We start from the raw sequence: 11765 nt of genomic DNA on the forward strand, positions 1-11765 counted from the left end.
ACTGTTTAATTAATGGTAACCCTAGTATGTTGGTATTGGCAGACACAGACAAGGTAATGAATTTTTACAACAACCAATAAAGTTTCATGGTCACCATTGCCAATTCTTAAATCCAAATTTATTCATTTTGTTTAAATTCCACCATATGCAATTTGAGTTCTGAACCTACATCTCCACTGAATTCCAAGAAAGCCACTGCCTCCCCAATATTTTCATTACCAATACAGATTGCTGAATAAATCAATAAACACAATATGAAACTCATGTTACTTCTGTAACATTCAAGTTATTTCCTAGGAATAACAATTTTCTTTTCTGAAAACAATTTAGTCTGAAAACAACAAACTGACCAAGTTCAATATTCTAACATTAAATACATAACATCTACATTTGTTGCATCATGAATAAGTAATTATAGACAACAGGTGCTGGAGTAGACAATTCAGCCTTTCGAGCCAGCACCATCATTCATTATGATCATGGCTGATCATCCACAATCAGTATCCTGTTCCTGCCTTATCCCCAAAACCCTTGATTCCACTATCATTAAGAGCTCTATCCATCTCTTTCTTGAAGGCATCCAGAGAGTTGGCCTCCACTGCCTTCTGGGGAAGAGCATTCCATATATCCACCACTCTCTGGGTGAAGAAGTTTTTCCTCAACTCTGTTCTAAATGGTCTACCCCTTATTCTTAAACTGTGTCCTCTGGTTCTGGACTCACCCATCTGCGGAAATATGCTTCCTGCTTCCAGAGTGTCCAATCCCTTAATAATCTTATACATCTCAATCAGATCCCCTCTCATCCTTCTAAACCCCAGTGTATACAAGCCCAGTCGCTCCAATCTTTCGACATATGATAGTCCCACCGTTCCGGGAATTGACCTCATGAAGCTACGCTGCACTCCATCAATAGCAAGAATGTCCTTCCTCAAATTTGGAGGCCAAAACTGCACACCATACTCCAGGTGCAGTCTCACCAGGGCCCTGAACAGCTGTAGAAGGACCTCTTTGCACCTATACTCAATTCCTCTTGTTATGAAGGCCAGCATGCTATTAGCTTTCTTCACTGACTGCTGTACCTGCGTGCTTGCTTTCATTGACTGATTGTTGAATCTAAATCAATATAACCCCTGAGGCCTCTGTAGGTCACTGCACAAATTGCTTAAGTTTAATTACACTGGCGTCACAAGTCTTTGTTTCTCTTTATGATTTCTCACCTCTTGAAAGTTGTGTTGAGTGAATTTATCAGCAATCCGCAGCAGTTCTCTGCAGGAGTGGGTTCAGCAAAAGCTCTGATTCCCAAGCAGTTCGATGGATCAAGTTGCCTCTTCAGAAACTCACAGCATGCTTCCTGGATCTCAGCCAGCTGCAACAGGCAGGCAGCCGGCAGCAAGGTCTGCACGTTCCCCTCCTCTACTGTTATCTGAGATGTGTAAGCAAAGTCAATCAGCAACTCCATGGCACGTTCGTCGATATCACGAATCACCACCTCTGTCTGCCGGCTTTCTGCGAGCCTACCTGTGAACATGGCTCGAAAGTAGGGGCTGCAAGCTGATAGGATCACTCGATGCGCATAAATCTTTTTTGCGCCCACAACCAGTACCACATCACAGAGTTCCCGGTGCTTCCTCAGGAGGTTGATCACTTCTAAAGTCTGCCTAGGGTGTTTATCTGATACAAATGGCATCCTGGCTGGTTGCGGTACTCCCTATGGCAGTTTGTTGGGGTCACCAAGTGTACACCGACTAGTGACATCCATCCCTACCTCTACTGGTCGAGCACTGATGCACTGTCTCTTTGGCTTTGGCATGTTTCATTCTGGATTCTCACTTGTCTACTATAGATAGTAGTCATAACTGACCGGATGGCTTCCTGCCTTGTACTGATTTAATTCTGAGCAGTTGCTGAAAAATGATTATTTTCACAAGCATTTGATAGCCACAAGTATTACGTATTTAACAATCAGGTCTTGCAACCCAAATTGTAAGATTCCCCCACCATTTTGTTGATTTTAATTCTTTCCTAAATTTATTTTCTCATTTCAGCTGAAGATCATGAAATTACTTATAAGGTATTGCATCAGTTAGCAGCTTACAGACTTTGACCTCATACAATTCTGCCAGGTCAATCTTTGATAGATTTGAGGACATGCACAGTACACTTTTACCTTCCTGTTTCCTTACTACTGCTCTAAAGATGCAGGAGTTTTTAAGCCCCAAGATTTGTTCCAGGCTAAATTGGATGATAAGCTGAACAAAACGAATGCTACGTGTTGTCTGTCTGAAATGAAGACCATGCTGGTGGATGTGATCAGTTTTAAAACTGAGATAAGACACGTGGCTTTTGAGCCAGTGAGTCGTAGTGAGTGTGAACATGATTTAGAGAAGAGAAGCTTTTTGGTAGCTTGATGAGTCTAAATGACAGGCTTTTCATGATCTCAAAACCAAGGTAAAGTGCAATATAAAGAACAAAAGTGAGACACAACTGAACCAGGAAAAGGAAAAATTGAGTTAGGGTCATGATCTGAATGATCAGGATGTGTTGAAAGACTGAGCTCAAAGCAAGCTATGAGGGGGAAATCTTTGTTTAGCTCCATTCTACAGCATCTGGACTTAACGAGTTCAACCCACTAATCCATAAATTCTGGCCCTTTTCGATTTGATGATTTCATTATCTTTTTATTCCTCTGCATCGCAGTTGTCAGAATTTGTCTTAAGGTATGGCTTTTGCTCCTTTAATATCCATTTCCACTCTGGATTTTTATTATGGAACCACTTGTCATTTAATCTTTTATACCCTTCTTCCCTTTCAGGCCTTTAATTTTGTGGTACTTGAACCCCAGTTCCTCTCTATTTGCTTCATGGTTAACCATTTTTCCTCCCCCATTGCCGATTATTTCTCACGTCTTGTTAATTTAAATAATGTATTGAAGTGGGGGGAAAGTGTTCCTTTTTATGTGTATTTGGTTGCTTCTGTCTACGCAGGTCTAAAAATTTCCTTTTCCACAGCTGTTTTGACACCAAAAAAGTTGAATGAAACCGGATCAACTATTTAGCCAACTTAACTATTGGAAATGATGACAAAACTTGCAGTTGAGTGTCTGGTGACCTTAGAGCCATCCGGTGGTGACCCGTAGACTATTTAAGCAACAGTTTGAAGCCATGCATAATGAATCATGACTCGTGTTTCTACCGCCTCTCCCAATTTCAGTGACCACAGACCTAACAGTAATGTAATAGTGTAATGCAACTTAAGTGGGCATCAAGTCTTCAACACTGACCTGTAATCCCATGAAGTTTCAAGGCAATAGGTGAAACTCAAATGGTGAATTTTGACTACTGCTTGGTTAGGTGATAAGGGTAGAGAATGTCATCTTGAATGGGGATTTTAAGTATGGTTTAATAACGAGTACTACCAGAGCTGGTTATTTGCTGAATGGCATCATCTGAGTGAATTTGTGGAAACTGTCGTGTGTGTCGACTACCATCATTTGTTCCACTACCCAATGTCCCACCTTCACTCTGAGGACTGTGTGGGTACTACTGTACTTAGTGGGCTAAAATCTTGATAGTTTAAATCTGAACATCTGAGCTCTACTTGGGTTATCAGCAGCTAATTTACGTTCACCCACTCTGTCAATCCAGGGGACGATACTGGTTCAATATGTATAGGAAAGCATACTGAAAATTATATAATCCTGATAGAGCTGGAGTCCGGGACTGCTACATGTTTTTTTTTAAAAAGACAGCATCAATGTCATAGGCAGTGTTCAGATACTCCATGGACAGCAGTTGAGATTAAAGTTGGGCTGTCCTACAGTTGCAAAATTGGTGAATATTTAGACAACTAATTAGACTAAGGGGCTCAAAACATATTCCTATTCTCAATGATGGTCCAGCCCAGTATGTCTCAGCAAATTACAAGGCTGAAGCACTTGAAATCAGCTTAGGCTGGAAGTACTAAGTGGATGATGTATCTTGGGTACTGAGCCGTGACTCATATTGAATGGCTTATCTTCTATGGTTCTATCAGTGTTATCAATTATTTTAAAAGTGTTGGATTTTTCTTTTTATAAAAGGTATTGTAGTCATCCTACCAGACGAGAGGCTGCTCTGAGAAAACTGATAATGGTTTAATCTGCAGGTTACCACACCTCAGGTGAGGCGAAGAGGTTGAGAAGGAGAGTCCTTCACTGTAACCTCAGCCAATCTGGAAATTGAACCTAAGCAGTTCACATCACAGTGCATCGCCATTCAACCAACCACCTCACCCAGGGATTAAGTACTATTTAATAATACTTCTAACCTGTTAATCAGGTTCTATCTGAGTTGTGCCAGGGATAGTTATCTCCTGACCTCTCTACAGCCTTAGCCTAAATGTGAACCAAGGACCAGAATTCTAAAGGTGACATGAGAATGATTCCTTGAAATTTTCCAGAATGTTCTAAAGGAGAGGTCAGTGCTCAGTAAGAAAATTACGAGTAATGTGCTTGATAATTTCATAGCTGTCTGACATACTGAGGACCAGCAAGTCCTTTTATGCTGGTATGTATGACATGAAGCCCACAGACAGTGCAGCCTCCCAGTCATTCCTGTCCTGTATCATGGAGGTCTTAGACAACAGTACGTGGGAGAGGCTGAACCACCCATTGTTTCTGGATGAGCTGACCAAGTAAAGAATAAAACTCCTAGGAGCAATGTCTTACTGGCTGAGTTGTATTCGGCTCTACGGGACTTGATTGCCAGAGCCTGCTGGAGGTAGATGACGGTGTGCTTCTGTTTGGTACCGTGTGCAAATCCATGAGGAATGGTATCATTACCCTCATCTACAAGTGGAAGTGGGAGAGAGGAAATTAGAAATGGCAACTCATTTCACTGCTGAATGTGGGTAACAAAATCCTGTCCGAGGTGATTGCCAACCAGGTCAGTTCTCTGGGATTAGTGACTCATGCTGACCAAACGTGTGCATACTGGACAGAAGGATATCTGAGAACTTTGTGCCCTCCCGTGTTAACAGTCACCTATGTACAGGACAAGGGGTCTGAGTGCGTGTCTCATAAGAGGATATCCCACATGAATGTGTGGCATGATCTCCAAATGGGCTATGGGGAGGGAATCTGCAATTGGATCCAACTGCTCTACACTAACATCACTGGTGCAGTCTCAATCAATGGGTGGAAATCAGAAAGCTTGCCAATCAGATCTGAAGTCAGAGATAGTGGGAACTGCAGATGCTGGAGAATCTGAGATAACAAGGTATAGAGCTGGATGAACACAGCAGACCAAGCAGCATCAGAGGAGCAGGAAGGCTGACGTTTCAGGCCTAGACCATTCTTTAGAAATGGAGGAGGGGAAGGGGATTCTGAAATAAATAGTGTGGGGGGGTGGATATAAGATGGATAGATGTGAAGATAGGTGTAGAGGATACAGACAGGTCAAAGAGGTGGGGATGGAGCCAGTGAAGGTGAGTAGGTAGGGAGGAGAGAGGTCAGTCCAGGGAGGATGGACAAGTCAAGGGGAAGGAATGAGGTTAGTAGGTAGGAGATTGGGGGTGGGGCTTGAGATGGGAAGAAGGACAGGTTAGGGAGGCAGGGACAAGCTGGGCTGGTTTTGGGATGCAGTAGGGGCAGGGAAGATATTGAAGCTTGTGAAGTCCACATTGATACTATTGGGCTGCAGGGTTCCCAAGCGGAATATGAGGTGCTGTTCCTGCAATCTTTGCGTGGCAGTGCAGGAGGCCCAGGATGGACATGTCACCTGAGGAATGGGAGGGGGAGTTGAAATGGTTCACGACAGGGAGGCGCAGTTGTTTAGTGTGAGCCAAGCGTAGGTGATTTGCAAAGCAGTCAGGCTGTGACTCACCGCTGCCTTGTTTGTGGTTTGTATGGAGCCTTGTGCTAAGTCCATCATGAAAGATATGAGCCTGAGAGGGGTGACTTCCAGGCAGCAGAACTGTGCAGTTCAAAGCCTCCCTGTACATGCATGACATCACCATTTTCCGCTTGGAACCACTGTCAGTGCCCAGAATTATGAGCATCTGCAAACAGTTAAGCAGGTCTTTGGAGCTAAGGTAAATCGAGGCAGGAGTGAGGCCATGTTCTTTGGGAACTGGGTTGACTGATCCTTGATTCCCTTTGCCGTCGGCACAGATTACCAAACGATGCAGGGAATTTGTTTAGAAGGGCTGGGACATGTGCAAAATTTTGGGATGAGCTGATCACCAAGGTGAAGCAGAAAATGGTCCTTTGGGAGCACCACTCCCCCTCCATTGCATGGTAAAAACCTGGTCATCAGTCATAAGACACTGTCTTTCTGTTGGTGTATGTGGCGCAGGTCTGGCCCAATCCCAGAAACTCCATTTTAATCACCCTAGCCATCTTCCACTTCATCTGGAGGTTTAAAGATGGACCGTGTCTGCAGGGAGCCCATATGCAAAACTCTGGATGGGGAGGAGGGCTGCCCTTTTCCTGATGGTCACATTTATGTGTGGCTGTATCAAGCTGTGCGTAACTCTCAGAATTCAAACACCTGAGTGTCATTGCATACTGAAGTTCTACCTGCTTCCATTGTTGCAAAGGATGGGACTGGCCTTGTTGCCGCAGAACGCTCCAAGTAGTTGGACTGTTCAGCATCACCTGTCCTTCATGGAGAAATTTGCAAAGATAAATTACTGACCAAACTTCCATCAGGAAGTGGTCAGCAGGTGCCATCTTTGAAACTCTGTGAGAAATGGAGAGGGTGGATCCTGTTGCATGGTTCTTTGAGCAGATGCCTCATCACCAGAACTTTCCAACAAGCACCAAGCCATTGCACGGCTGGTGGTGAAAAGGATATTACCTGTGAGATCTTTCACATATGCCTGGTAGGTCTGCACCACTGCATGCTGCCCTTGAAGCAGTTGTAGGAGAGTTGAGACTGTTCTTCTTCTGGAATGTGCTTTTGCAAAGGAAGACTGGAGAGAGATGCAATGGTTTGTGTTGAGGTTCATCTGAAGCAACTCCATGACACAGGACTCTGGGTTCTGCGGTGTGTGCTATGGGATGCACACCAACACAAACTTTGTATGTGTGGAGGACCACCAATTTGTTGAAAGATGCTCTTTGGTCTGTCCAAAACACCTCGTCTTCCAGAACAAGGAGTTGACCCTGACCGAGTATTGAAGACTGGCATGTTCCAAGGTCCAGGACTGTGTGCTGAGAGATGCGCTAAAGTTTGGGCAGCTGCTGACAAGGTACAGTGGAGAAAGACCTGTGTCTGGGGTCTTCCTCCCAAATCCCGAAGTTAAATGGGAGACTGTTCAATTATCAGACCCCCGGTACCTCAAATGTAGTCTGGTTCAAGCAAGAGAAGTCTTTGGTTTGTTTGAATAGAGTCAGACTCCATTGTTTGTTTGTTTCTTCGATATGATATTGTACAGAACGAACTGTGTTCATAACAATGTATATACAAGAAGATATTTATAAATAAAGTATATTTTGAAATAAGAAAAGTGAACTATGATTTCTTTCCAGATGTTGCTGAGCTTTTATAGCAATTTCTATTTTTGTTACTATTTTTATTTAATCAATTGAACAGACACTATGCCACGCTACACTTTAAACTGCTGCAAAATTCCATACAGACTATATCAAATATTCTCACTGATTTTTGTTAAAGTTCCTGTCAAAATGCCTTGGTTAGTCAGACAATGGCCTCATGGTATTATCGCTGGACTGTTAATCCGGGGACCCAGGTTTGAAACCTGCCATGGCAGATGGTGGAATTTGAAGTCCATAAATACCTGGAATTAAGAATCTAATGATGACCGTGAATCAACTGTCAGAAAAACCCATCTGGTTCACCAATGTCATTTAAGGAAGGAACTGCCATCCTTACCTGGTCTGGCCTACATATGACTCGAGCCCCACACCAATGTGGTTGACTCTGAAGTGTCCTATGGGCAATTAGGGATGAGCAATAAATGCTGGCTAGCCAGCAACTCCCTCATCCCGTTAATGAATAGAACATAGAACAGTACAGCACAATACAGGCCCTTCGGCCCATGATGTTGTGCCGAGCTTTTACCCCGAACCAAAGGTCTGATCAACTTCGACCCCATACCTTATGCTATCATCCGTACGCCTACCTAATAGCTGCTTAAATGCCCCTAATGAGGCCGGCTCCACTATCCTCTTCGGCAAAGCGTACCACACCACTACCACTGAGTAAAGAACCTACCTCTGACATCTCCCATATGTCTACCTCCACTATTTTATGCCCCCCTCGTAATAGCTGCCTCCATCCTGGGAAAGTCACTGGCTGTCCACTCTATCTATACCACTTATCATTTTATACACTTCTATGAATTCACTTCTCATCCTTTGTTGTTCTAAAGAGAAAAGCCGTACCCCTCTCAACCTTTTCTCGTGAGACCTATCCTCCATTCCAGGCAGCAACCTAGTACATCTCCTCTGCGCGTTTTCCATCGCTTCCACATCTTTCTTGTAATGAGGTGACCAGAACTGGACATAATATGCCAGATGTGGCAAAAACAAGGTTTTGTACAGCTGGAGCATAACTTCACAGCTCTTGAATTCATTCTCTCTATTAATGAAAGCTAACATACCATACGTCTTCTTAACAACTCTATCCACCAGGGTAGCAGCTTTCAGGGAACTCTGGACATGAACCCCGAAATCCCTCTGCTCCTCCACGCTGCCAAGAATCTTTCCATTAACCCTGTATTGTGCTTTCAAATTGGTCATTCCAAATTTAATCACATCACACTTTTCAGGGTTAAACTCTACATGCCACTTCTCAGCCAGCTCTGCATCCTATCAATATCCCTTTGTAACCTTGAACAGCCCTCCGCACTACCCTCAACTCAACCTGCTTTGTACCTTCTGCGAACTTACTAATCCACCCTTCCACTCCTACATCCAAATCATTTTTAAAAATCACAAATAGAAGAGGACCTAGAACAGATCCTTGTGGTATGTCAATCATAACAGAGCACCATGCTGAATATTTTCCGTCCATTGCCACCCTTTGTCTTCTAGGAGTCAGCCAATTTTGAATCCAATCTGCCACATTTCCCCCTATCCCATGCCTCCTTATTTTCTGCATGAGCTTACCATGGGTAACCTTCTCAAACGCCTTACTTAAATCCATGTATTCTACATCCACAGCCTGACCTTCATCCACGTGTTTGGTCACCTCTTCAAATAATTCAGTAAGGTTTGTGATGCATGATCTACCCCTCACAAATCCATGCTATCATGAATCAAACTGTGCCTATCCAAGTGATCATAAATCTTATCTCTCGGAGCCCTTTCCAATAATTTGCCCACCACTGACGTAAGACTAACTGGCCTGTAATTTCTGGGGTTATCCCTATTCCCTTTTTCTGAACAAGGGAATGACGTTTGCCACTCTCCAATCTTCCGGCACTATGCCCGTGGATAGTGAGGACAAAAAAAAATTGCCAAATTCTTTGTGCTCTCTTCCCTCGCTTCCCATAGTATCCTTGGACAAATCCCGTCAGGCCTGGGGGACTTACCTATCATCAAGTTCCTCAAAATTCCTAGTACATCTTCCTTACTAACATCCACATCCTCTAGCCTACCAGCCTGCTTAACACTGTCCTCCCCTACAACTAGGTCCCTCTGAGTTGTGAATAAGGGATGACCTTCCTGTAAACAATCTGTGCTGATCAATCTTGACTGATTTTTGTTATTTTTTTTCCACCACTTGGTTTAGGTCTATCCATAATTATTCAGTCTTTTTAATTAACTTTTTTTAAAACAATTGTAAATTAGCTGTGTGCTCGTTCCCTCTCTAGAGAATTTGGAAAATGATGGTAAAAATGCTGTTTTTTCTCCTCTTGTTTCCATTTTCATACTGGGATACGTTTTGTCCAGGCCTGGGATTTAAAGATATCAACTCCCTTTAGCATGTCACTGTGTTGATTTTATCCAATATTTAGAGTCATACAACACAGACCTTTTGGTTCAACTTGTCCATGCTGACCAGCCATCCCAATCTGACCTCATCGCATTTGGCCCATATCCTAATAAACCTTTCCTAGTCATATATCCATCCAGATGTCTGTTAAATGTTGTAATTGTACCAGCCTCCACCGCTTCCTCTGGCAGCTGATTCCATATATACACCACCCTCCATGGAAAAAGATGCCCCCAGGTCTTGTTTCTGTCTTGCCCCTCTCACCTTAAAGTCGACACCCTCTAGTTTTGGATTCACTGACCCTGGGGAAAAAGACCTTGGCTATTTGCCCTATCCATGCCTGTCATGATTTTAGAAGCCTCTAGAAGATCACGCCTCAGTCTCCAAGTCTCCACGGACAGCAGCGCCTGCCTATTCACCCTCTCCCTGTAACTCAAAGCCTTCCAACCCCAGCAACATCCTTGAAAATCTTTTCTGCACCCTCTCAAATTTAACATTTTTCCTACAGAAGAGCGACCAGAATTGTATGCAGTATCGTAAAAGTGGCCTCACCAATGTTCTGCACAGCCACAACATGGCATCCTGACTCCTACACTCCTATGGTCTGACCAATGAAGGCAAGAGTACCTAACACCTTCTTCACTACCCTGTCTATCTGCAACTCCACTTTCAAGGAACTGTGCATCTGCACATCCAGATCTCTTTGTTCAGCAACAGTCCCCAAGGCCCTACCATTAACTGTATCAATTCTGCCCTAGTTTGGCCGAACAAAAATGCAGCACCTCACATCTGGCCATCTGATCAAGGTCCTATTGTACTCTGAGATTACCTTCACTGTCTACTACACCACCTAGTTTGGTGTCATCAGCAAACTCACCAACAATAACCTCCTCGATTCACATCCAAATCATTTATATAAATGATGAAAAGCAGTGGAAACAGCACCGATCCTTGTGGCCCACCATTTGTTACAAGCCTCCAGTCCTGGAAGTACCCCTCCACCACCAACTTCTCTGTCTCCTAACTTCAAGCCAATTTTGTATCTAATTGTCTAGCCGTCCCAGGATCCCCTGACCTTACTAATCAGTTTATCATGTAGAACCTGATTTTACACCCCACCTTCTCAATTGCAGTGTCTGAATTCTGAAATAATTTTCACACACATGTTACCGTATTGCTCTAAATAGGTTTCACATGTTACTGAGTTATTCTCTTTCTTCTGGTCTGTTTATATCGAATCCCACTTACCAATATTTTTCATGCTGTTCCTCGAACAGGATCCAAACAGGCTGTTTGGCACACTGTTTCTGTGCAATGATGCCATTTTAAACTAAACCCATCTGCCTGCACACGATCCATATCCTTCTACTCCTGCCTGTTCATTGTCTGTCTAAATGCCTCTTCAACATTGCTATTCTATCTGCTTCTACCATCTCCAGTCATCCCAGGCACGTACCACCGTCTGTGCAAAAAAAACTTGCTTCTCCTTTAAACTTACTCCTCCTGTCACTTTAAACCTAAGCTACATTTGACATTTCCACCCTGGTAGAAAGAGCCTGATTATGCACCTATACATGCCTCTCAATTTTATATATTTCTATCAGGTTCTCCCTCAGCTTCTGACGCTCGAGTGAATACAATCTAAGTTTGTCCAACCTCTCCTTATGGCTAATACACTCCAATCTAGATCCTGGTAAACATCCCTGTACTGGCCCTTTTTGTCAGCCCTCCACTTTTAATGCAGTGGTTTTCTGTAACATTGGGCCCCCAGCATTTGTGATTAATTTACAGGTTTCTTTGTTTGCTTGTTAATTCTTTCCTTTA

The 11765-nt window shown here is 43.4% G+C and overlaps 1 protein-coding gene across 1 annotated transcript; it reads right to left on the reverse strand.

Annotated features, from left to right (window-relative positions):
- Positions 1-1236: 1236 nt before the first annotated feature.
- Positions 1237-1809, reverse strand: LOC132210871 (kelch-like protein 20). The gene is made up of 2 exons (XM_059653684.1): positions 1519-1809; positions 1237-1423 (listed from the first exon to the last, which is right to left on the reverse strand). The coding sequence occupies exons 1-2, from the start codon at positions 1685-1687 to the stop codon at positions 1359-1361; spliced, it is 234 nt and encodes a 77-aa protein (XP_059509667.1). The 5' UTR covers positions 1688-1809; the 3' UTR covers positions 1237-1358.
- Between the last annotated feature and the right edge of the window lie 9956 nt (positions 1810-11765).

This window comes from Stegostoma tigrinum, chromosome 22 (assembly GCF_030684315.1).
Source record: "Stegostoma tigrinum isolate sSteTig4 chromosome 22, sSteTig4.hap1, whole genome shotgun sequence".
NCBI lineage: Eukaryota > Metazoa > Chordata > Chondrichthyes > Orectolobiformes > Stegostomatidae > Stegostoma > Stegostoma tigrinum.

Coding starts and splice junctions, on each gene's coding strand:
- LOC132210871 (XM_059653684.1), bottom strand. CDS start 1,687: ATGCCATTTGTATCAGATAAACACCCTAGGCAGACTTTAGAAGTGATC. Junction 1,424..1,518: donor CTTTCGAGCCATGTTCACAG/GTAGGCTCGCAG, acceptor TACACATCTCAG/ATAACAGTAGAGGAGGGGAA.